This window comes from Apodemus sylvaticus, chromosome 10, assembly GCF_947179515.1.
Source record: "Apodemus sylvaticus chromosome 10, mApoSyl1.1, whole genome shotgun sequence".
NCBI classification, from domain to species: Eukaryota; Metazoa; Chordata; class Mammalia; order Rodentia; family Muridae; genus Apodemus; species Apodemus sylvaticus.
In genome coordinates, this window is record NC_067481.1 from 94,655,359 (window position 1) to 94,679,332 (window position 23,974).

At 48.9% G+C, this 23,974-nt stretch overlaps 3 protein-coding genes and 2 long non-coding RNA genes across 11 annotated transcripts in view; 3 read left to right on the forward strand and 2 right to left on the reverse strand.

The window, feature by feature from the left end:
• The first annotated feature begins 717 nt into the window (after positions 1-717).
• Positions 718-23,009, forward strand: LOC127695428 (hemoglobin subunit alpha). 2 transcript variants are annotated; one of them, XM_052197582.1, is made up of 3 exons: positions 718-861; positions 971-1,175; positions 22,818-23,009. In XM_052197582.1, the coding sequence occupies exons 1-3, from the start codon at positions 767-769 to the stop codon at positions 22,923-22,925; spliced, it is 408 nt and encodes a 135-aa protein (XP_052053542.1). In that variant the 5' UTR covers positions 718-766; the 3' UTR covers positions 22,926-23,009. The 2 variants fall into 2 exon arrangements, with proteins under 2 accessions (XP_052053542.1, XP_052053541.1); XM_052197581.1 differs by lacking the exon at positions 22,818-23,009 and adding an exon at positions 1,326-1,549 and having other exon boundaries at positions 719-861.
• LOC127695439 (uncharacterized) lies at positions 1,021-12,216 on the reverse strand. The gene is made up of 2 exons (XR_007979979.1): positions 12,118-12,216; positions 1,021-1,438 (listed from the first exon to the last, which is right to left on the reverse strand). It is a non-coding gene; the product is annotated as an uncharacterized LOC127695439 (long non-coding RNA).
• LOC127695440 (uncharacterized) lies at positions 2,805-4,352 on the reverse strand. The gene is made up of 2 exons (XR_007979980.1): positions 4,268-4,352; positions 2,805-3,890 (listed from the first exon to the last, which is right to left on the reverse strand). It is a non-coding gene; the product is annotated as an uncharacterized LOC127695440 (long non-coding RNA).
• Positions 3,850-23,974, forward strand: part of LOC127695426 (hemoglobin subunit theta-1-like) — a 49,363-nt gene continuing 29,238 nt past the window's right edge. Inside the window, exons 1-6 of one of the 6 annotated variants that reach the window (XR_007979976.1) lie at positions 3,850-3,944; positions 4,040-4,244; positions 4,350-9,385; positions 10,044-10,146; positions 10,627-11,045; positions 11,177-11,532. Coding sequence is in view for 3 of the 6 variants with exons in the window: in XM_052197576.1 (XP_052053536.1) it covers positions 3,850-3,944; positions 4,040-4,244; positions 14,904-15,014; positions 20,814-20,837 (435 nt within the window). In the remaining 3 variants the exon portion in view is untranslated. Of the gene's footprint in view, positions 3,945-4,039; positions 4,245-4,349; positions 9,386-10,043; positions 10,147-10,626; positions 11,046-11,176; positions 11,533-14,593; positions 14,799-14,903; positions 15,093-20,813; positions 20,853-23,974 lie in introns of those variants that run through there. The other 5 variants (XM_052197576.1, XM_052197578.1, XR_007979977.1 and 2 more) reach the window with 5 other exon arrangements.
• Positions 11,407-12,232, forward strand: LOC127695427 (hemoglobin subunit alpha). The gene is made up of 3 exons (XM_052197580.1): positions 11,407-11,540; positions 11,650-11,854; positions 12,005-12,232. Exons 1-3 carry the CDS (start codon positions 11,446-11,448, stop codon positions 12,131-12,133), a joined length of 429 nt encoding a protein of 142 aa, XP_052053540.1. The 5' UTR covers positions 11,407-11,445; the 3' UTR covers positions 12,134-12,232.

A 23,974-nucleotide genomic window follows, 5' to 3' on the forward strand; every position in this document is an offset into this window, starting at 1 on the left:
CAATCCTCCTGCCTCATCCTGCCAGGACCTGAGGCTCCCCATGTGTGACATCAAAACCAGCCTTCAGCATTTCCTTATCCCTCCCTGGTAGCACTGGGCAGCTAAGATGCAAGACTTTAGGAAGAGTCTGGTGACCTGCTCCTGCAGTTCCCTGTACCCAGAAGGCTGAGCTAGGACAGTCACTTGAGCCAAAGGACTCAGGCCAGTCTGGAAACTAGAATAAGACCTGGTCCCAGAAAAAGACAAGAAAGGAGGAACCAGGGCAGGAGAGAGTGGACAAAGAGGAAGAGAGAGGGAAGAAGGAAGAAAGACAGGAGAGAGCTCCTCTGTGGGTCACCAGCATCTTAGCCTTTTGTCAGAACCAGGGTGAAGCCTGGGGCTGAGGCCAGAAGCAGGGTGTGGGTTAGGAGGGAGAGTGTGAAACTGGGACCCAGTGGGAGGAGGGGCGGGGTGGGCACTGCTCGGTTTGTTTTGAGGGATTTGCTTCTCTGCCCAAGGCACGTCTTCCCAAACACCTGTCATTGGAGGCATAGGAAGGGGTAAAAAGCATCCGGGCAAGGGTAAGGATTCCCTGAACCCAGGTGAGGCAGATCCCCCGCCTCAGACTCGGGGTTGGGGGGTGGGTTTCAAGTTTTACTGGGCGGAGCAAGCACGAGCCAGCCAATGAGAGCTGCTCTAAGGGCGTGTCCTCCACAGTGTAGGCATATAAGTGCAACTTGCTGTGGGTCCAACACACTTCTGATTCTGATAAACTCAGGAGGAAATCATGGTGCTCTCTGGGGAGGACAAAGCCAACATCAAGGCTGCCTGGGGGAAGATTGGTGGCCATGGCGCTGAATATGGCGCGGAGGCCCTAGAAAGGTGAGACCAGGACCTTGTTCTGTAAGGATCACAGCATCCAAAACAGACCTGGCACTCAGCGGGCAGCTCCTAACTAGGCTATTCAACTGATCCTCTCTCCTTCTCACAGGATGTTCGCTAGCTTCCCCACCACCAAGACCTACTTCCCTCACTTTGATGTAAGCCACGGCTCCGCCCAGGTCCAGGCTCACGGCAAGAAGGTCGCTGATGCTCTGGCCAATGCTGCAGGCCACCTGGAAGACCTGCCCGGTGCCCTGTCCGCTCTGAGCGACCTGCATGCCCACAAGCTGCGTGTGGATCCCGTCAACTTCAAGGTGAGTGCTAGGACCCGGCAGGGAGCATCAGGGACCTGCAAGGAGGGCTTGGGGTCCCCGCACCCAGGGAAGGGAACACAGTGGGTCCAGGAAGGGGAACAGAGGCAGCAGGGTGCTACTACTCTGGACTGACCCTTCCTGTCTCCGCAGCTCCTGAGCCACTGCCTGCTGGTGACCTTGGCTAGCCACCACCCTGCTGATTTCACCCCCGCGGTGCACGCCTCTCTGGACAAATTCCTTGCCTCTGTGAGCACCGTGCTGACCTCCAAGTACCGTTAAAATGTCTCCCACGGGGCTTTCCTCCTGGACAAGCCCTTCTTCCCTTCCTTGCACCTGTACCTCTTGGTCTTTGAATAAAGCCTGAGTAAGAAAAAGCCTGTGTGCCTGGTTCTCTGCATCTGCAAAGGTGTCTTGTTTGGTGTTGGGAAACCTCTAGTCCGTTTAGCCATGGGGCAGGAAAGACAAGGTTCAGAGCCAAAAGGCACAGCTGGATGCACACACACACATGTCTTCTGAGTCTGGGCATCCCAATCCCTTCACTGTCAGCCATTTTTTTCTCCCCGAGCCAAAGAAGACAATGAATCATCTTTTCAGAATCCCTAACACGGGCTCTCTCAGATAGCAAAGTCCTGAATACCTCTTGGACTTCACTGTGGGATCTACTAGAAAAACGGCTAAAAAATTAGACGTAACGTGAGCACATGGGTGGACAACAGGTAGCTCAGACAATGTCTTTCTTTCTTTCTTCCTTCTTTTCTTTCTTTCTTTCTTTCTTTCTTTCTTTCTTTCTTTCTTTCTTTCTTTCTTTCTTTCTTTCTTTCAGATAGGGCTTCATGTAGCCCAGGCAGGCCGCAAACACTTTATATAGCCAAGGATGCCCTGGAACTCTTGATCCCATTGTTTCCATCTCTTGAGTGCTAAGATTTCAGATATGTTTCTTCATGCCCAGTTTATGCAGTGCTCAGAAATTGAACTCAGGGTTGTATGTGTACATGCATGCATATACACACTCATACAAATAGACAAGCATTTTACTAACTGAGGTGCATCTATACTCCAACAAGGCACCATTCTTCAGCTATTGACAGCAAAGAGTAAATTTCTTATACAATGTAGCTGAGCCTTTAAAAAAAGAAAGTCAACTGGAAGAAACCAGCAGAACAAAGGTCACACACTGCATGACTTCATGTTTGTAAAATGTGAAAAATGGGTGAATATTAGGGACCACAAGCAGCACCTGGTTGAGAGGACCTTTGGGTGGGGGATGGATAGTTATGGCTGGTGAAATAGAGGTTCTATTTTGGTGAGCAAAAGTTCTGGAAATGGGTAGTAGTGAACACTACACAATATTGTGGATGAATGTGATGTCATTGATGTGTGCACATCAAAAGCAGCTAAAATGCACAGGGCTTTGTGCCACACACCTCTAGTTCCGGAACTTGGGAGCTTGAGCATAATCATGCATACACACACAAAAACATAAGAACAGAATCCTTAATGTACTAATGATACACTCACCGAGACTGTCATCATTACTGTGATCATTAAGATATATGATGGGCAGCCATAAGGTCATTGTCACTAAAGGAATTTGCACTAAGATCCAGTCAATTTTTGAAACAGGTAGAATTCATTGTTTTATGAATTATTTATTTATTTTATGTATATGAGTACACCATTGCTCTCCAGACACACCAGTACAGGGCATCAGATGCCATTACACATGGTTGTGAGCCACCATGTGGTTGCTGAGACATGAACTCAGAACCGCAGTAAGAGCAGTCAGTGCTCTTAAACACTGAGCTATTCCTCCAGCCCCCAAAGTTGGAATTTGTTAAAGGGATTGTTGTGTGGAGTGGTTTAGGTAGAGCTAGGATCTCCTTATTTAGCTCTGCTGACCAGGGATTCGATATAGAGGGCAGGAAGGTCCTGAACTCACGGAGACCCTGTGGCATCTGCCTCCTAATGGTGAGGGCTACTCTGTACCTGTACCACAAGCCCCATTTTAAAGGGGGTTTTATGGAGACTAAAATCTCTTTCATTTTCTTTTACACATGTAGCTGTTTTGGCTGCACGGTTATCTGTGCATCTCTTGTATGGCTGTGGAAGACAGAAGAGGGCTTTGCATCCACTGACCTGAAGTTAAAGACAACTGTGAGCAGACATGTGGGTGTTGGGAATCTAAGCCAGGAACTCTGGGAGAGCTGCTAGTGCTCTTAACTGCTGAGCCATCTCTCTATCCCCTTTAAATATAGATTTCACTATGTGATATTTAACGAAAAGAGACGTGCTTCAGGGGGAAAATATGATTCCAAGTAGGGGGACCGGCTCCTCCAAGGAGAATTACACCAATGAGTAATTTTCAAAAATGAATAAGAAAAAGGAGTCTATGAAGTTTTCTAAGGACTCAGGAGGCAGGATAAGCCATAAGTGCCAAAATAGATACCAAAACCCATTGTAATCTGCTAGTACATATTAGATGCCATTGTCCATACAGTATGTACTGTATGGAGAGGGAGCCCAGGGAGACAGAGGGCTGCCTGCCAGGGCTGAACCAGAATCTGGAAACACCTAGGCAACTAGAACGATGCAGCGCCCCCTGGCTGCCTCTTGGGTTTCCGGACGTCTTTGAGCTCAGCCTGGGCACAGAGGGCGAGGCCACTGTTGATGGGATATGTCTTTGTCCCAGACGGATCGCGGGCTGGTCCTCGCGCTCTGGAAGAAGATGGGAGACAATGTTGGAATCTACGCGACCGAAGCCTTGGAGAGGTACGCCCTCTGGTTCACCTTCCAACAGACTACGGGGCGAAGGCGGGCTCTCTGGACCTCCTGGTCCAGATGAGCCCAACCCTATCTTCCCACAGGACCTTCGTGGCTTTCCCCTCCACCAAAACCTACTTCCCACACTTGGACCTGAGGCCAGGCTCTAGCCAGGTTAAAGCCCATGCCCAAAAGGTGGCCGATGCACTGACTCTCGCTGCCCAGCACCTGGACGACCTGCCTGCTTCTCTGTCTGCTCTCAGTGATCTGCATGCGCACAAGCTCCGCGTGGACCCCGCTAACTTTCAGGTGAGTCCTGTGTCTGAGCTCACCCGCGGTTGGTGGAGATGCGGGGCCCTTCGAGGCTCGGCGTGTGCACAGATAAATGCAAGGCGGGGCGGTTCTCTTTCTCAGTTCTTCAGCCACTGTCTGCTGGTGACTCTTGCCCGGAACTATCCTGGAGACTTCAGCCCGCAGATGCATGCCTCCTTGGACAAGTTTCTGGATCACGTGACTTCCGCACTGGTCTCTGAGTATCACTAAACTGAGGATGCAGGATAGTGTACGCTCCAGCCGTGCCCCTTTTCAAGCTCACAGTGTTTGCGTAAAGCTCCCCAGAGTTACACTGCTGTCCTGTATGCAGAGGGGCACAGGAGAAAGGTACACCCAGCCCCCAGTTGTCAGAACAACCAAGAGACTGGAACTACAGCTAAGCTGGTGTCTCAGACCTCAGATGAGAGGCAGCTGTCCATTGGTTTTGTTGTTTCATTTTATTTTTACCTTTGAGATAAATTTCATATGCTCTGCAACCCAGGCTGGCCTCTCAAATCCATACTACAAACTAGGTTGATCTATCACCCCTGATCCTTCTGTTTCACAGCTATCTCCAACCCATCCCCCAGTGCCACCCACCATCTCGGATTACAGGGCGTTCCCCACCAGACCTGGCTCCAGGGTGGTTTCTTTTCTTTATTGTATGTATGTATGTATGTATGTATATATGTATTTAAGATTTACTTATTTTACATATATGAGTACACTGTCGCTGTCTTCAGACACACCAAAAGAGGGCATCAGATCCCATTACAGATCGTTGTGAGCCACCATGTGGTAGCTGGGAATCAAACTCAGGATCTCTGGAAGAGTAGGCAATGCTCTTAACCACTGAGCCATCTCTCCAACCCCTGGTTCTTTTTATGTTTATTTAACCTGTCTGTTTGTGTTCCGTGTTGGAGATGGGAAGAAGGGTCTCCTGGGTGCCAAAGTGGCTCCAAGCTGCAGAAAGTGCAACTAACTCGGGAAAGAGACTGGCGATCAGTGAATGAATGAATCAACCTTTACAAAAGAATAGAAAGAAAGGCTTTATAAAGGACACTTCCAAAGGGTCGTGGGCTGGGTGGTAACTAGAGTCCCACCTGCAGCTGGAGGACCGGTCCTAGCACCTTCACACATTCTCAAGCTTCAGAGGAGGCTCAGGGATCGCCACCAGGGAGGCCTATGGCATTGAGTTACACATCCATGTCTTTAGCCTTGGCCATATCAGTTACAGAACTGTGGCTTTTGTCTCTCAGACAGGTGATAGGTACTGAGGTCACAAGTCAGAATAAGTGACCTGTTCCATACAATGCCCTGCCCCCTTCCAATTGGTCTTTGTCTAACTCTGCTCAGGTCCAGGTGGGTTAGGCCTGGTCCTATTACAAGACAGTCACCTCCTGGATCCACACATCGGGTTCAGAGCTGTAGATGATGCTGAATGAGGGTATCAGTGGATGTCCAGGACACACTGGGCACTGTCCCACAGAAAGAAATTCAATCAGTGACCTCCTGTCTTCCTAGCCCAGCCATGCCCAAGGTGTGTCTATTAGGGACTTCCCGTGTATGGAGGTCAGTAGTTAAGGCATTGTGTGCCAGACTCAATTTCTCAGAATGAGGTGGGACCAGCACCAAAGCCTGTCCTGTAGAGAGGTGGCAGGGGACCCTCCAACCCTGCCTTCATTGCACTTCAGAGAGGGCAGGGGGTTTCTTCTGGCTGCCTAAAGTCAGTCACATGCAAGGCAGAAAACTGATTTAACCTGCACATTGGCCACCTCTCAGGCTAAGGAACATGCCCTGGACATCCTTAGTCAGACCTTCAGTTCCTACTGGACATGAGGCAAACTGTCAGGTATGAGAAAGTGGAAGCTGTGAGGTCACCTCCTATGGCACATGCATGACACACTTTCTGTGATATGGGCAAAACAGGGACTCAAAACACAGTGGACAAGTAATGGTTTGTCATACATGAGACCTTGACTAGGCTAGGACCACTCAGGTGGCTAAGGAAGCATGTGTCTGTGAAGGTCCAAAAAAGAAGCATTGGAACTGGCAGCCAGACCACAATTCCTCTGTGCCATACAGGAGATGGCCCATCCACCAGGGGCCATGCGGGAAGAAGAGGATGCACCTTCTGTGAACAGGACATCGACATTTTTGTGCCTGGCCTGTGGGTACTGTGTCCTTGGGCCTGTGGTCGTTGAGGGCCATGTGGAATTAATACCACAGGCATTTCTGGGCTTCCAGATTGCAGGAGGCAGATCCTAGGTCTTCACATGCTGTGAAGAAATGAGGGTGGGGGGGGCTGGAATAAGCCATACCCGTCTCTTCCAAACATTTCCTGGTTATGTTCTCTAGAGAACTCTGGTTGATGCAGGGGGTTAAAAAATGAAGAAGATATCTGGGTGGGGTCCCCCAGGCCTGTAACCCCCAGCCACCCTGGCACTCAGGACTCATTGCACACATCCAGGAGTAGAAACTAACATAGGAAGACAGCAAGACCTAAGATTTTTCGCTCACAGCATAAAGAAAACATGTTTGGGGATGTTATTGGTGCTAGAGAATGTTCTCTAAAGCGTTTCCTGGGTCACCATCTTCCCCACAAAAAGGCAAGAGTCAAACGAAATAAAAAACAAAACACCCCAGCAAGGATTATCTGCTCAGACTCCCTAATGAGAGTATAGTGTATGCCCCTCTCTGTATTGAGTATTATACTTGCTCTGATAGAGTCACAGGTACCACATTGTTCCAGTCCTTGCCCTTCCCTATCAGAGGCCAGGGGTGTGGGTGAGGAGTCCTGGCTGCAGTGGCAGGTGGTGGGCTGGCCCCAGCACAGTGCCCCTGGAACAGCCCCAGCACAGTGCCTTCTTGCTGTTGCTCAGGAGGCAAACAGGTCCCTTTCCTTAGTCCGAGATCGAGCTCACTGCCCCATTCTTTGCATGCATCCTGCCTCCTGGGATCTCCTTCTGGGTCTGCTCTCCTGATGTCAGCAGCAGCCAGAAAGCAGGTTGCCTAGGTCTGGGCCCCTGGCTCTAGGCTGGGATTTGAATACCTGTCCTGCTTGTAGATCTCTAGAGATACAGTGATGCCCCCAAGGCTGGTCCCTGAGAGCACCAGCCTGGGGAGCACTGAATACAGCTTACCCTCACTACACACACACACACATTGAGTGGGGGGATTTCTATATGTGACTGCTTGGCTGTCCTGGAGCTCAATTTGTATAACATCCTTGCCTGGAACTCTCCAAGATTTACCTACATCTGCATCCCAAGTATTGGAATTAAAAATTGGGACTCCACTACCAGATATATATTCTATACTTCAATAAATCTTGAAAAAATAGTGTGGTAAACTTTACTGGCAAAGAGCAGGAGACAAAAGTCTTATCAAAGTAAATGCAGAGGGATGGGTGTGGTGTCACATGTTTTTAATCAGAGCACTCCAGAGGCAGAAGTAGAGAGAGATCTCTGTCAGTTCAAGGCCTGCCTGGTCTACAGAGCAAGTCCCAGGCCAGGGAAACCCTGTCTTTTGTTTGTTTGTTTGTTTGTTTTTTGTTTTTGTTTTTGGATTTGTTTTTTTCAATATACGGTTTCTCTGTGTAGCCCTGGCTGTCCTGGAATGCACATTGTAGATCAGGCTGGCCTGGAACTCAGAAATCCACCTGCCTCTGCCTCCCAGAGTGCTGGGATAACAGGCATGCGCCACCACCAACTGACAAAACTCTGTCTTAAAAACAAACAGAACAGTAAGCATGTGTTTGTGTTCTGCATCCTGGAGCAGCCCAGCAGAGCTTACTGCCTGTGCAGACACGGACTGGGCAAAGATGCCTTGCACATTGCAGTCTAAGTGCAAGTACAAGATGCAGCTGGTGAGAACAAGATGCAGCTGGTCAGAAGGGAGTCTGCGCTCTGCTCTCAGCACAGAAGCTTCCCTCCTGAGATTCCCCTCTGCTTCCCTGGCTGTTAGCAGCATCCAGAACAACTCTGGTCCTGACTTTCAGGCCACTGGCTCTAGGTTGGCATCTCAGTCTGCCTGGCTATGGTGTTCTGGAATGTGATCTAGCTTTCCAGGCTTTTAGAGGAAGGAGTCAGCCTAAGTTGCACTGGATACAGCTTCCCAGAGGGTGGCGAGGACCACATTCACTAGATTCCTGGCAAAGAGCACCCTCAATACCTAGGCAGTTTCTTCCTCTCCCTGTGACTTCTTCCTTACAGTTCACTCATCTTCATTATCTTCCAATTATGTATATGCATGTTTCTATGTATACCGTGTGTGTGTGTGTGTGTGTGTGTGTGTACATGCGTGAGTGCCTATGAAGGTCACAAGTGGGTGTGAAATCCCTGGAAGCTGGAGCTGCTGTTACAGGTAGTTTTGATCCACCTCACCTGGGTCTGGGCAACCAAACTCAGGCCCGCAAGAAGGGTAGCAAGCATCCTTCAGTGCTGAGTCACGCCTGCAGCCACCTCATTTTTATTTGTGTGTAGGAAAACACATCAGCAATAAACTGAAGTCCAGACAAGCATTCACACCATTCTGTGTTGTCAATAGGGAGAGTCTCTCTGTCATATCTCTCTACCCAGAAAAGGCCCAAGTAAACGTTGGAGCTGAACCTAGTATCTTCACTAAGTGTAAACAAAGATGAGTCTGAAGGGAAGGAGGGTTGAAGGAAAGGAGGGAGAGAAAGGGAGGGTGGAGGATGGGAGAGAAAGACAGGGAGGAGTGGAGGAAGGATAGGAGCAAGAGAAGATTCCTAAGACTAAGACACCCTCTAAGAATCTCAAGGAGAGACTGAAAGAGTGTGCAGAGAGAGAGGACTCCCCAACCCCAGAATGTCCACCCGCTAGGAGCTGCCCACCACCGCTACCCCAGCCAGGGTCAGCTAGCCATTCCTTATGCCTATAAGTCCCCAGCATCTTTTCCTTCTTGTCCTCAGAGCTAGGATGAAGCCTGCACTTGGGGGTTGCGTAGATTGTAGTCAGAGAATAGGAGGCATGAGGCGGAACAGTTCTGCCAAAGGCTGAGCCTCTGAACCCCAGACAAAGGCTTTTTCTTTCCAGACACCTGTCTCTCTCCAGGAGGGGGACAGGAGCAAGAAAGAGGAAGAACCACGCGACCTAAGGATGGGGTCAGTGACCAAGGTGATGTCAGCTCCCCCTGGACCCTTCCCAGCAGAGGAAGCTGGATGCAGGCAAGGACAGTGACCATGCTGGGAGTTGATCCCCTCACACGTGCTCACCATAGCTGGAGATAAAAGGCCCAGTACTATTTAAGTCCAGCAGTCTGGTTCTGAAACACACTCTAATAAAGAGCCCACTAGGGCACTTTCTAAGGAAGAAAGTCCTGATCAGGACAAAAGGTACCTTTGTTAGCACAAAAGCCCTGGAGGGGAGAGAGAACCTTTCCACACTGCCTGGTCTCCAGAGGACAAAGGTTCCCTTCCCTCATCCAGTCTCTGCCTCTGAACTTTAATATTCCTGAAGGAAATTCCAGTTTTGCCACCTACAAGACCTACTTCCTTAACTAGGACATGAGTCCCTATCTGCCTAGGTAGCAGACCAAGGCAAGAGGTGGCAGATACATTCATGAACACAGAAGGCCACCTAGATAACATTTGCACTGTCATGTCAGCCCAGAGTTCCCTCCTCCCCAATAAGGACCCATTAACTCTGAGGTGACTGTTATCTGGGCAGGGGAGTGATCTGGGTTCTGAGGTATTGTTGGTCCTTCACCTAATAGCAGAGAACATCCTTGAGGTAGGTATCAACAGCCACTGACTTATGTTTGCTTTCCCCATAGTTCCTAAGCCCAGCATGCCTGTAAGTATGACCAACAACCTGGTTTATTCACACCTGAGATTCACACCTCCATGGACAAGCTTTTTGCTGCTGTGAACCTCCAGGTACCATAAACCTCTGACTAGTAACACAGACCTCATTCTTTTGGCTCAAAAACATGCCCAACATCCCGTTCTGCGCCTGCCTCTCTTAGTATGAATAACATATATGTATGCCTGAGTTGTTTCTGTCCCTGACATGCCAACGGAATGTATAGTCAAAGTGTCTTGTCCCAGGGGCCTTTCTGAAGCTGCAGTAAGGGAGAAGAGCATACAAACTAGATCACAGCAGAACAATTGCACACACCTAAGAGGAAGAAAAGATATGGGTGTAGGGGGAGGGAAGAGAAAAAAAAAACAGAAAAAAGAAAAAGAGAATGGATAGCCATTTGGATTCCCCAGACGATTTTTTTTTTTTATGTTATCTCAGTTAGGGAGTTGGTCCCTCTGCTGTCTCCCTCACCCAAGTCAAGGAAGTTAGAACTGAGGCCCAGGACTTTGCACTGAGCACTGCCTCTGGCTCTTATTGTCTGTTTACTTTTGCAGTGCTGGGGACTGAAGCCAGAACCTTCCTCAGGCAAAGGGAACAAATACTCTGCTATTCACTTACACCCAGGCTCAAGCAATCCTCCTGCCTCATCCTGCCAGGACCTGAGGCTCCCCATTTCTGAAACCAAAACCAGCCTTCAGGATTTCCTTATCCATCCCTGGTAGCACTGGGCAGCTAAGATGCAAGACTTTAAGAAGAGTCTGGTGACCTGCTCCTGAGCTAGGACAGTCACTTGAGCCAAAGGACTCAGGCCAGTCTGGAAACTAGAACAAGATCTCGTCCCAGAAAAAGACAAGAAAGGAGGAACCAGGGCAGGAGAGAGTGAACAAAGAGGAAGAGAGAGGGAAGAAGGGAGAAAGACAGGAGAGAGCTCCTCTGTGGGTCACCAGCATCTTAGCCTTTTGTCAGAACCAAGGTGAAGCCTGGGGCTGAGGCCAGAAGCAGGGTGTGGGTTAGGAGGGAGAGTGTGAAACTGGGACCCAGTGGGAGGAGGGGCGGGGTGGGCACTGCTCGGTTTGTTTTGAGGGATTTGCTTCTCTGCCCAAGGCACGTCTTCCCAAACACCTGTTATTGGAGGCATAGGAAGGGGTAAAAAGCATCCGGGCAAGGGTAAGGATTCCCTGCACTCAGGCAAGGCAGATCCCCCGCCTCAGACTCGGGGTTGGGGGGTGGGTTTCAAGTTTTACTGGGCGGAGCAAGCACGAGCCAGCCAATGAGAGCTGCTCTAAGGGCGTGACCTCCACAGTGTAGGCATATAAGTGCAACTTGCTGTGGGTCCAACACACTTCTGATTCTGATAAACTCAGGAGGAAATCATGGTGCTCTCTGGGGAGGACAAAGCCAACATCAAGGCTGCCTGGGGGAAGATTGGTGGCCATGGCGCTGAATATGGCGCGGAGGCCCTAGAAAGGTGAGACCAGGACCTTGTTCTGTAAGGATCACAGCATCCAAAACAGACCTGGCACTCAGCGGGCAGCTCCTAACTAGGCTATTCAACTGATCCTCTCTCCTTCTCACAGGATGTTCGCTAGCTTCCCCACCACCAAGACCTACTTCCCTCACTTTGATGTAAGCCACGGCTCCGCCCAGGTCCAGGCTCACGGCAAGAAGGTCGCTGATGCTCTGGCCAATGCTGCAGGCCACCTGGAAGACCTGCCCGGTGCCCTGTCCGCTCTGAGCGACCTGCATGCCCACAAGCTGCGTGTGGATCCCGTCAACTTCAAGGTGAGTGCTAGGACCCGGCAGGGAGCATCAGGGACCTGCAAGGAGGGCTTGGGGTCCCCGCACCCAGGGAAGGGAACACAGTGCATCCAGGAAGGGGAACAGAGGCAGCAGGGTGCTACTACTCTGGACTGACCCTTCCTGTCTCCGCAGCTCCTGAGCCACTGCCTGCTGGTGACCTTGGCTAGCCACCACCCTGCTGATTTCACCCCCGCGGTGCACGCATCTCTGGACAAATTCCTTGCCTCTGTGAGCACCGTGCTGACCTCCAAGTACCGTTAAAATGTCTCCCGCGGGGCTTGCCTCCGGGACAGGCCCTTCTTCCCTTCCTTGCACCTGTACCTCTTGGGTCTTTGAATAAAGCCTGAGTAGGAAAAAGCCTGTGTGCCTGGTTCTCTGCATCTGCAAAGGTGTCTTGTTTGGTGTTGGGAAACCTCTAGTCCGTTTAGCCATGGGGCAGGAAAGACAAGGTTCAGAGCCAAAAGGCACAGCTGGATGCCCACACACACTGGAGACTGGGCATCAGGCAATCCCAAGCCCTCCACTCAGGTAGTGAAGTCCTTAATACCTCTTGGACCTCACTGTGAGATCTACTAGAAAAACCGCTAAATATAAACATAACATGAGAACATGGGTGGACAACAGGTAGCTCAGACAATTTCTTTCTTTCTTTTTTTCTTTGTTTTTTCTTTATTTCTTCCTCCCTTCTTTTCTTTCTTTTTTTGTTTCTTTGTTTCTTTCTTTCTGTCTTTCTTTCTTTCTTTCTTTCTTTCTTTCTTTCTTTCTTTCTTTCTTTCTTTCTGATTGGGCTTCATGTAGCCGAGGCTGGCCACAAACACTTTACATAGCCAAAAATTACCTGGAGCTCTTGATCTTCTTTCTTCTACCTCCTGAGTGCTGAGATTTCAGATATGTGTCTTCATGCCCAGTTTATGCAGTGCTTGAAACTGAACTAGGATTGTATATGTACATACAGACAAAAATACACATATACACACACATACATGCATGCATACATACATACATACATACATACATGCATATGTACTAATATGACTACCCAAGCATTCTACTAACTGAAGTACATCTGTACTGCCACAAGAGAATATTACTCAGCTATTGACATCAAAGATGTAAATTTCTTATACAATGTGGCTGATCCTTTAAAAAAAAAAGTCAAGTACAAGAAACCAACAGAAGAAAGGTTATAGAATGCATGGCTTCATGTTTGTAAAGTATCAAAAATGGGTGAGTATTAGGGAGAGCAAGCAGCCTCCTGGTTGACAGGACCTTTGGGCAGGGGATGGATGGTTATGGCTTGTGGGCTAGTGGTTCTATTTTGGTGAGTAAGCGTTCTAGAAATGGGTAGTAATGAAAACTACACAACATTGTGGATGAACGTGATGTCACTGACATGTGCACATCAAAGACTGCTAAAAAAGCACAAGGCTTCATGCCCCCATACCTCTAGTTCCAGAACTTGGGAGCTTGAACATAGTCACACATAGACACACAAATAACAACAGAATCTTTAATGAAGTAATGATATACTCACCGAGACTGTCATCATTGCTGTGACCACTGAGATATATAATAGGCACCCATACAGCCATTGTCCCCAAAGGAATTTGCCCTATGATCCAGTCATATAATATTTCTCATCCACTTAATTCTCACAGTTCTGAGAATAAATGTTTTAAACAGAGTAGGAAATTATTATAGAGATTTTTGTGGAGTGGTTTAGGTAGAGCTAGGATCTCCTTATTAACTCTGCTGGCCAGGGATTCGATATAGAGGCCAGGAAGGTCCTGAACTCACGGAGACCCTGTGGCATCTGCCTCCTAATGGTGAGGACTACTCTGTACCTGTACCACAAGCCCCAGATTAAAGGGGGTTTTATGGAGACTGAAATCTCTTTCATTTTCTTTTACACGTGTAGCTGTTTTGGCTGCACGGTTATCTGTGCATCTCTTGTATGGCTGTGGAAGACAGAAGAGGGCTTTGCATCCACTGACCTGAAGTTAAAGACAACTGTGGGCAGACATGTGGGTGTTGGGAATCTAATCCAGGAACTCTGGGAGAGCTGCTAGTGCTCTTAACTGCTGAGCCATCTCTCTATCCCCTTTAAATGTAGATTTCACTATGTGATATTTAACGAAAAAACACATGCTCCAGGGGGAAAAGGTGATTCCAAGTATGGGTATGGGCTCCTCCAAGGAGAATTACACCAATGAGTAATTTTGAAAAATGAATAAGAAAAAGGGGTCTATGAAGTTTTCTAAGGACTCAGGAGGCAGGATAAGCCATAAGTGGAAAATAGATACCAAAACCCATTGTAATCTGCTAGTACATATTAGATGCCATTGTCCATACAGTATGTACTGTATGGAAAGGGAGCCCAGGGAGACAGAGGGCTGCCTACCAGGACTGAACCAGAATCTGGGAACACCTAGGCAACTAGAACGATGCAGCGCCCCCTGGCTGCCTCTTGGGTTTCCAGACGTCTTTGAGCTCAGCCTGGGCATAGAGCGCGAGGCCACTGTTGATGGGAAATGGCTTTGTCCCAGGTGGATCGCGGGCTGGTCCTCGCGCTCTGGAAGAAGATGGGAGACAATGTTGGAATCTACGCGACCGAAACCTTGGAGAGGTACGCCCTCGGGCTCACCTTCCACCAGACTACGGGGCGAAGGCGGGCTCTACGGACCTCCGGGTCCAGATAAGCCCAACTCTATCTTCCCACAGGACCTTCGTGGCTTTCCCCTCCACCAAAACCTACTTCCCACACTTGGACCTGAGGCCAGGCTCTAGCCAGGTTAAAGCCCATGCCCAAAAGGTGGCCGATGCCCTGACTCTCGCTACCCAGCACCTGGACGACCTGCCTGCTTCTCTGTCTGCTCTCAGTGATCTGCATGCGCACAAGCTCCGCGTGGACCCCGCTAACATTCAGGTGAGTCCTGTGTCTGAGCTCACCCGCGGTTGCTGGAGATGCGGGGCCCTTCGAGGCTCGGCGTGGGCGCAGATAAATGCAAGGCGGGGCGGTTCTCTTTCTCAGTTCTTCAGCCACTGTCTGCTGGTGACTCTTGCCCGGAACTATCCTGGAGACTTCAGCCCGCAGATGCATGCCTCCTTGGACAAGTTGCTGGATCACGTGACTTCCGCACAGGTCTCTGAGTATCACTAAACTGAGGATGCAGGATAGTGTACGATCCAGCCGTGCCCCTTTTCAAGCTCACAGTGTTTGCGTAAAGCTCCCCAGAGTTGCACTGCTGTCCTGTATGAAGAGGGGCACAGGAGAAAGGTACACCCAGCCCCAGTTGTCAGAACAACCAAGAGACTGGAACTACAGCTAAGCTGGTGTCTCAGACCTCAGATGAGAAGCAGCTGTCCATTGGTTTTGTTTCGTTTTATTTTTACCTTTGAGATAAATTTCATGTGCACATGTAACCCAGGCTGGCCTCTCAAATCCATACTACAAACTAGGTTGATCTATCACTCCTGATCCTTCTGTTTCACACCTATCTCCAACCCATCCCCCAGTGGCCACCCACCATCTCGGATTACTGGGCGTGCCCCACCAGACCTGGCTCCAGGGTGGTTTCTTTTCTTTATTTTATGTATGTATGTATGTATGTATGTATTTAAGATTTACTTATTTTACATATATGAGTACACTGTCGCTGTCTTCAGACACACCAAAAGAGGGCATCAGATTCCATTACAGATGGTTGTGAGCCACCACGTGGTAGCTGGGAATCAAACTCAGGACCTCTGGAAGAGTAGGCAATGCTCTTAACCACTGAGCCATCTCTCCAACCCCTGGTTCTTTTTATGTTTATTTAACCTGTCTGTTTGTGTTCCATGTTGGAGATGGGAAGAAGGGTCTCCTGGGTGCCAAAGTGGCTCCAAGCTGCAGAAAGTGCAACTAACTCGGGAAAGAGACTGGCGATCAGTGAATGAATGAATCAACCTTTACAAAAGAGTAGAAAGAAAGGCTTTATAGAGGACACTTCCAAAGGGTCGTGGGCTGGGTGGTAACTAGAGTCCCACCTGCAGCTGGAGGACGGTCCTAGCACCTTCACACATTCTCAAGCTTCAGAGGAGGCTCAGGGATCGCCACCAGGGAGGCCTATGGCATTGAGTTACACATCCATGTCTTTAGCCTTGGCCATATCAGTTACAGAACTGTGGCTTTTGTCTCTCAGAAAGGTGATAGGTACTGAGGTCACAAGTCAGAATAAGTGACCTGTTCCATACAATGCCCTGCCCCCTTCCAATTGGTCTTCGTCTAACTCTGCTCAGGCCCAGGTGGGTTAGGCCTGGTCCTATTACAAGGCAGTCACCTCCTGGATCCACACATCGGGTTCAGAGCTGGAGATGATGCTGAATGAGGGGATCAGTGGATGTCCAGGACACACTGGGCACCGTCCCACAGAAAGAAATTCAATCAGTGACCTCCTGTCTTCCTAGCCCAGCCATGCCCAGGGTGTGTCTATTAGGGACTTCATGTGTATGGAGGTCAGTAGTTAAGGCATTGTGTGCCAGACTCAATTTCTCAGAATGAGGTGGGACCAGCACCAAAGCCTGTCCTGTAGAGAGGTGGCAGGGGACCCTCCAACCCTGCCTTCATTGCACTTCAGAGAGGGCAGGGGGTTTTTTCTGGCTGCCTAAAGTCAGTCACATGCAAGGCAGAAAACTGATTTAACCTGCACATTGGCCACCTCTCAGGCTAAGGAACATGCCCTGGACATCCTTAGTCAGACCTTCAGTTCTTACTCGACATGAGACAAACTGTCAGGTATGAGAAAGTGGAAGCTGTGAGGTCACCTCCTATGGCACATGCTTGACACACTTTCTGTGACATGGGGAAAAAAAGGGACAGAGTGGTCTCAAAATACAGGGGACAAGTGATGGTTCATTATACATGAGACCCTGACTGGGCTAGGCCAGGAGGGAAGAAGAGGATGCACCTTCTGTGAACAGGATGTCGACCTTTCTGTGCCTGGACATTTCTAGAGAACTCTGACTAATGCAGGGAGTAAAACAAACAAACAAACAAACAAACAGAAAAAGACATCTGGGTAGGCTCACCTTCTCTAGGTAGGCCAGCCTGCTCTACAGAGTGAGTTCCAGAACAGTCAGGGCTACGAGAACCCTGTCTCGGGGAAAGAAAAAAAAAAAGAAACCAAAAAACAACAACAAAATAAAGCAAACAAAAAACATAGCAAGACCTAAGATTTTTCTCTCACAACATGAAGAAAACATGTTTGGGGATGTTACTGGTGCTAGAGAAGCTTCTCTAAAGTGTTTCCTGGGTCACCAACTCCTCCCCAACAAGGCAACAGCCAAACAAAATAAAAACAAAACAGCTCAGCAAGGACTGGCTGCTCAGACTCCCTAATGAGAGTATAGTGTATGCCCGTCTTTGTATTGAGTATTATACTTGCTCTGAGAGAGTCACAGGTACCAGATTGTTCCAATCCTCGCCCTTCCCTATCAGAGGCCAGGGGTGTGGGTGAGGAGTCCTGGCTGCAGTGGCAGGTGGTGGGCTGGCCCCAGCACAGTGCCCCTGGAACAGCCCCAGCACAGTGCCTTCTTGCTGCTGCTCAGGAGGCAAACAGGTCCCTTTCCTTAGTCCAAGACCGAGCTCACTGCCCCATTCTTTGCATGCATCCTGCCTCCTGGGATCTCCTTCTGGGTCTGCTCTCCTGATGTCAGCAGCAGCCAGAAAGCAGGTTGCCTAGGTCTGGGCCCCTGGCTCTAGGCTGGGATTTGAATGCCTGTCCTGCTTGTAGATCTCTAGAGATACAGTGATGCCCCCAAGGCTGGTCCCTGAGAGCTCCAGCCTGGGGAGCACTGAATACAGCTTTTTAAGAAATATGGTCTCCCTCCCCACACATATACACTCTGCATAGCCCCCATTCCAAGCAGGAGCTTCTCAGACCACTGGGATAATTCCTTCTTGTCTACTCCTATGAACGACATCTTTGCCTCACAGATAAGCTGTCCTTATGGAAATGTAGGAAAACACAAGACAAGCTGGAACACACTTAGGCTTTCCTACAGGCAGACATGCACGCACACACATGTACATGTGCACACACACATGCATGCTTGTATTTTCCAAGTAGGAATGTTCCCACTTTTGTGTCTCCCAAACCAGAAAGAGCCAAAATGATATCCTGTAGCTCTCCTCTGTCCAGAGATATCAATGAGATATAATTAAGTACACATAAAGGTGGGATCCTAGGATTGAGACATTTTATAAAATTATAATCGCATCATTCCCCATGCTTCCCTCCCTCCAACCCCTCCCATGAGTCTCCTCCTCAAATTCATGGCCTCTTTTGCTGTATTTTCTCACACTCTCACACACACAACTATATAAACACAATCTGCTGAATCTGTTTAACGTTGCTTGCATGTTTATGATTTCAGGTCTGACCACTTCATATTGGACAAGAAATTAGGGGGCTCATCCCTGAGAAAGACTCATATTCTTGCACTCAACATTCCTTAGCTGCCTGTAATTCTCGGTCAGGAGGGTGGGCTTTAGATTCCCACTTCCACAGTAGCATGACTATTGATGGTCTTGTTTAGGGTCAGGTCTTCTTTAGGTGACCACATTGTTGACATACCACAGGAGAGGCTTGTCATTTCTAGGAGACTCAGTCTCACAGAGATTTTCTGGTCCCCTGGCTCTCACACTCTTTCCACCCCTTCCTTCTGCAGTGATCTCTGAGCCTTACATCCAGGACTTGTGCTGTAGACATGTCCACTGGGGACGGGCACCTCAGGATCCGACGTCTTCTGTGCTTTGACCACTTGTGGTTTTCCGTAATGATCTTCATGTGTTATACAGAGAAGCCTCTTGGATGAGGGCTGAGACCTACACTTCTCTGTGGGTATAACGATATACATTGAGAATGCACGTAGGAGCTGGGTATGGTGGTAAATCCCTTTAAAACCAGCATTCAGGAGGTAAAGGCAGGGAGATCTCTGAGTCTGAGGCCAGCCTAGTCTACAGAACAAGTTCCAGGACAGTCAAGAGATACACAGATGAACCCTGTGTTGAACAAAAAACAAAACAATAGTTCAGAGTTTGGTGGTTTAATAAATGCAGTACCAGGTTCTCCTGTAATATCCACAGTCATGGTGAGCTAAGTTCCCAGTATAAGGCATGACTCTCCCCCTATTGAGCAGGCTTCCATCCAATTAGCTGTAGGTTACTGCCAAGAATGAGCACCCCACTGCACCCTGGGGCTACCTTGCCATGCTGGTCACAGCTGTGGCCCACAGGTAGGATAGCTCTGTAGAACCATTGGCTGCATGCCTCCCTTGGCAGTCTGCATAGCAACTTTCAGGACTATGAAGGCCAGTCCTCAGTGAGGAAGCCTTCAGGTCAGATCCAGCATGAATCCTCTGCGTCCCAACTCCAAAGTGCAAGGTGTCACATAATTTTAGTCAGAGCAGTGAGAGATCCCTGTCAGTTCAAGCCCTGCCTGGTCTACAGAGCAAGTTCCAAACCAGTGAGACCCTGTCTTAAAAAACAAACAGAGCAGTGAGTATGTGTTTGTGTTCTGCATCCTGGAGCAGCCCAGCAGAGCTTACTGCCTGTGCAGACACAGGCTGGGCAAAGATGCCTCATGCACTGCAGTCTAAGTGCAAGTACAAGATGCAGCTGGTCAGAAGGGAGTCTGCGCTCTGCTCTCAGCACAGAAGCTTCCCTCCTGAGATTCCCCTCTGCTTCCCTGGCTGATAGCAGCATCCAGAACAATTCTGGTCCTGGCTTTCAGGCCACTGGCTCTAGGTTGGCATCTCAGTCTGCCTGGCTATGGTGTTCTGGAATGTGATCTAGCTTTTCAGGCTTTTAGAGGAAGGAGTCAGCCTAAGTTACACTGGATACAGCTTCCCGGAGGGTGGCGAGGACCACATTCACTAGATTCCTGGCAAAGAGCACACCCTCAATACCTAGGCAGTTTCTTCCTCTCCCTGTGACTTCTTCCTTACAGTTAGTTCACTCATCTTTATTATCTTGCAATTATGTATATGCATGTTTCTATGTATGCTATATGTGTGTGTGTGTGTGTACACACGTATGCGTGCCTATGAAGGTCACGAGTGGGTGTGAAATACCTGGAAGCTGGAGCTGCTGTTACAGGTAGTTTGGATCCACCTCACCTGGGTCTGGGGAACCAAACTCAGGCCCGCAGAAAGGGCAGCAAGCATCCTTCAGTGCTGAGTCACACCTGCAGCCACGTCATTTTTATTTGTGTGTAGAAAAACACATCAGCAATAAACTGAAGTCCAGACAAGCATTCATACCATTCTGTGTTGTCAATAGGGAGAGTCTCTCTGTCATATCTCTCTACCCAGAAAAGGCCCAATAAACGTTGGGGCTGAACCCAGTATCTTCACTAAGTTTAAACAAAGATGAGTCTGAAGGGAAGGAGGGTTGAAGGAAAGGAGGGAGAGAAAGGGAGGGTAGAGGATGGGAGAGAAGGACAGGGAGGAGTGGAGGAAGGATAGGAGCAAAAGAAGATTCCTAAAACTAAGACACCCTTTAAGAATCTCAAGGAGAGTTATGCTGTAGACATATCTACTGGGGACGGGCACCTCAGGATCCGATGTCCTCTGTGCTTTGACCGCTCGTGGTTTTCCGTAATGATCTTCATGTGTTATACAGAGAAGCCTCTTTGATGAGTGCTGAGACCACCAAGGCAAGAAGCAGCAGATATATTCGTCAACACAGCAGGCCACCTAGATAACATTTCCACTCTCATGTCAGCCCAGAGTTCCCTCCTTTTCCATGAGCTACATGAGAACCCATTAACTCTGAGGTGACTGTTGTCTGGGCAGGGGAGTGACCTGGGTTCTGAGGTATTGTTGGTCCTTCACCTAATACCAGAAAACCTCCTTGAGGTAGGTATCAACAGCCACTGACTTATGCTTGCTTTCCCCATAGTTCCTAAGCCCAGCATGCCTGTAAGTATGACCAACAACCTGGTTTATTCACACCTGAGCTTCACACCTCCATGGACAAGCTGTTTGCTGCTGTGAACCTCCAGGTACCATAAACCTCTGACTAGTAACACAGACCTCATTCTTTTGGCTCAAAACCATGTCCAACATCCAGTTCTGCGCCTGCCTCCCTTAGTATGAATAACATATATGTATGCCTGAGTTGTTTCTGTCCCTGACATGCCAACGGATGTATAGTCAAAGTGTCTTGTCCCAGGGACCTTTCTGAAGCTGCAGTAAGGGAGAAGAGCATACAAACTAGATCACAGCAGAACAATTGCACACACCTAAGAGGAAGAAAAGATATGGGGGTAGGGGGAGGGAAGAGAAAAAAAAACAGAAAAAAGTAAAAGAGAATGGATAGCCATTTGGATTCCCCTGACGATTTTTTTTTTTAATGTTATCTCAGTTAGGGAGTTGGTCCCTCTGCTGTCTCCCTCACCCAAGTCAAGGAAGTTAGAACTGAGGCCCAGGACTTTGCACTGAGCACTGCCTCTGGCTCTTATTGTCTGTTTCCTTTTGCAGTGCTGGGGACTGAAGCCAGAAGCTTCCTCAGGCAAAGGGAACAAACACTCTGCTATTCACTTACACCCCAGCTTCTGTCTTATTGTTTGCTTCTCCTAGAAACATGGGGGGTAGGGGTGGGGGTGGGGATGTGTTTTCTCTCTGCAGAAGATGACCTTAAATTCCTGGGCTCAAGCAATCCTCCTGCCTCATCCTGCCAGGACCTGAGGCTCCCCATGTGTGATATCAAAGCCAGCCTTCAGCATTTCCTTATCCATCCCTGGTAACACTGGGCAGCTAAGATGCAAGACTTTAGGAAGAGTCTGGTGACCTGCTCCTGCAGTTCCCTGTACCCAAAAGGCTGAGCTAGGACAGTCACTTGAGCCAAAGGACTCAGGCCAGTCTGGAAACTAGAACAAGACCTGGTCCCAGAAAAAGTCAAGAAAGGAGGAACCAGGGCAGGAGAGAGTGGACAAAGAGGAAGAGACAGGGGAGAAGGGAGAAAGACAGGAGAGAGCTCCTCTGTGGGTCACCAGCATCTTAGCCTTTTGTCAGAACCCGGGTGAATCCTGGGGCTGAGGCCAGAAGCAGGGTGTGGGTTAGGAGGGAGAGTGTGAAACTGGGACCCAGCGGGAGGAGGGGCGGGGTGGGCACTGCTCGGTTTCTTTTGAGGGATTTGCTTCTCAGACCAAGGCAAGTCTTCCCAAACACCTGTCACTGGAGGCATAGGAAGGGGTAAAAAGCACCTAGGGGAGACAGAGCCGGAACCTGAGGCTCTTGAGGGCCTTTACAAGCCGCTGAGAACTGCCCAAAGGGCGTATCCCAAGCAGTGAAGGTATATAAGTGCTGCTTATTTCAGGTCCCACAAACTTCTGATTCTGATAGACTCAGGAAGCCATCATGGCTATCTCTGCGGAAGACAAAGCCCAACTCAGGGTTCTCTGGGACAAGGTTGCTGGTCGCGAAGACTACGGAGCAGAAGCCATAGGGAGGTGAGATCAGGACACTGCTCTGTGAGGGTCACAGCATCCAAAACAGACCTGGTGCTCAGGGGGCAGCTCCTAACTGTGCTTTCCTGTGTCCTCCACTTCTCTCTCCTCACAGGATGTTCGAAACCCCCCCCCCACCAAGACCCACATCCCTCACTTTAATCTGGGCCAGGGCTCCCCCCAGGTAGAGCTGCAAGACAAGAAGATAATTGATGCGCTGACCGATGCTGTAAACAACATTGATGACCTCCCGGGCACCCTGTCCGATCTCAGCGACCTGGGGACCCAAGCTTCGTCTGGATCCCCATCAACTTCAAGGTGTGTTCTTGGACCTAGCAGCGGGCATTTGGGACCTGTAGAGGCCTTGAGGTCCCTGTACCCAGGGCAGGGAACATAGAGATTCCTGGGAGTAGAGGCAGCAGGGTGGCTACTATGGACAGACCCTGTCTCTGCAGCTCCTGAGCCACTGCCTGCAGGTGACCTTGGCTAAGACCCTCCCTGAGGAATTCACCCCTGCGGTACACGCCTCTGTGAGCACTGTGTTGACCTCCAAGTATCCTTAAGTTGCCTCCCTCAGGGAGGCCCTTCTTCCCTTCCTTGCACCTGTACCTCTTGGTCTTTGAATAAAGCCTGAGTAGGAAAAAGCCTGTGTGCCTGGTTCTCTGCATCTGCAAAGGTGTCTTATTTGGTGTTGGGAAACCTCTAGTCCGTTTAGCCATGGGGCAGGAAAGACAAGGTTCAGAGCCAAAAGGCACAGCTGGATGCCCACACACACTGGAGACTGGGCATCAGGCAATCCCAAGCCCTCCACTCAGGTAGTGAAGTCCTTAATACCTCTTGGACCTCACTGTGAGATCTACTAGAAAAACCGCTAAATATAAACATAACATGAGAACATGGGTAGACAACAGGTAGCTCAGACAATTTCTTTCTTTCTTTTTTTCTTTGTTTACTTTGTTTCTTCCTTCCTTCTTTTCTTTCTTTCTGTTTCTTTGTTTCTTTCTTTCCTTCCTTCCTTCTTTCTTTCTTTCTTTCTTTCTTTCTTTCTTTCTTTCTTTCTTTCTTTCTTTCTTTCTTTCTTTCTTTCTTTCTGATTGGGCTTCATGTAGCCGAGGCTGGCCACAAACACTTTACATAGCCAAAAATTACCTGGAACTCTTGATCTTCTTTCTTCTACCTCCTGAGTACTGAGATTTCAGATATGTGTCTTCATGCCCAGTTTATGCAGTGCTTGGAACTGAACTAGGATTGTATATGTACATACAGACAAAAATACACATATACACACACACATACATGCATACATACATACATACATGCATATGTACTAATATGACTACCCAAGCATTCTACTAACTGAAGTACATCTGTACTGCCACAAGAGAATATTACTCAGCTATTGACGTCAAAGATGTAAATTTCTTATACAATGTGGCTGATCCTTTAAAAAAAAATGTCAAGTACAAGAAACCAACAGAAGAAAGGTTATAGAATGCATGGCTTCGTGTTTGTAAAGTATCAAAAATGGGTGAGTATTAGGGACAGCAAGCAGCCTCCTGGTTGACAGGACCTTTGGGCAGGGGATGGATGGTTATGGCTTGTGGGCTAGTGG

Bases quoted from the DNA above. Each gene is read 5' to 3' on its own strand.
- LOC127695427 (XM_052197580.1), top strand. From the start codon at position 11,446: ATGGTGCTCTCTGGGGAGGACAAAGCCAACATCAAGGCTGCCTGGGGG. The intron at 11,541-11,649 runs GTGAGACCAGGA...TCCTTCTCACAG, and splicing joins GGCGCGGAGGCCCTAGAAAG to GATGTTCGCTAGCTTCCCCA. The intron at 11,855-12,004 runs GTGAGTGCTAGG...CTGTCTCCGCAG, and splicing joins TGGATCCCGTCAACTTCAAG to CTCCTGAGCCACTGCCTGCT.
- LOC127695428 (XM_052197581.1), top strand. From the start codon at position 767: ATGGTGCTCTCTGGGGAGGACAAAGCCAACATCAAGGCTGCCTGGGGG. The intron at 862-970 runs GTGAGACCAGGA...TCCTTCTCACAG, and splicing joins GGCGCGGAGGCCCTAGAAAG to GATGTTCGCTAGCTTCCCCA. The intron at 1,176-1,325 runs GTGAGTGCTAGG...CTGTCTCCGCAG, and splicing joins TGGATCCCGTCAACTTCAAG to CTCCTGAGCCACTGCCTGCT.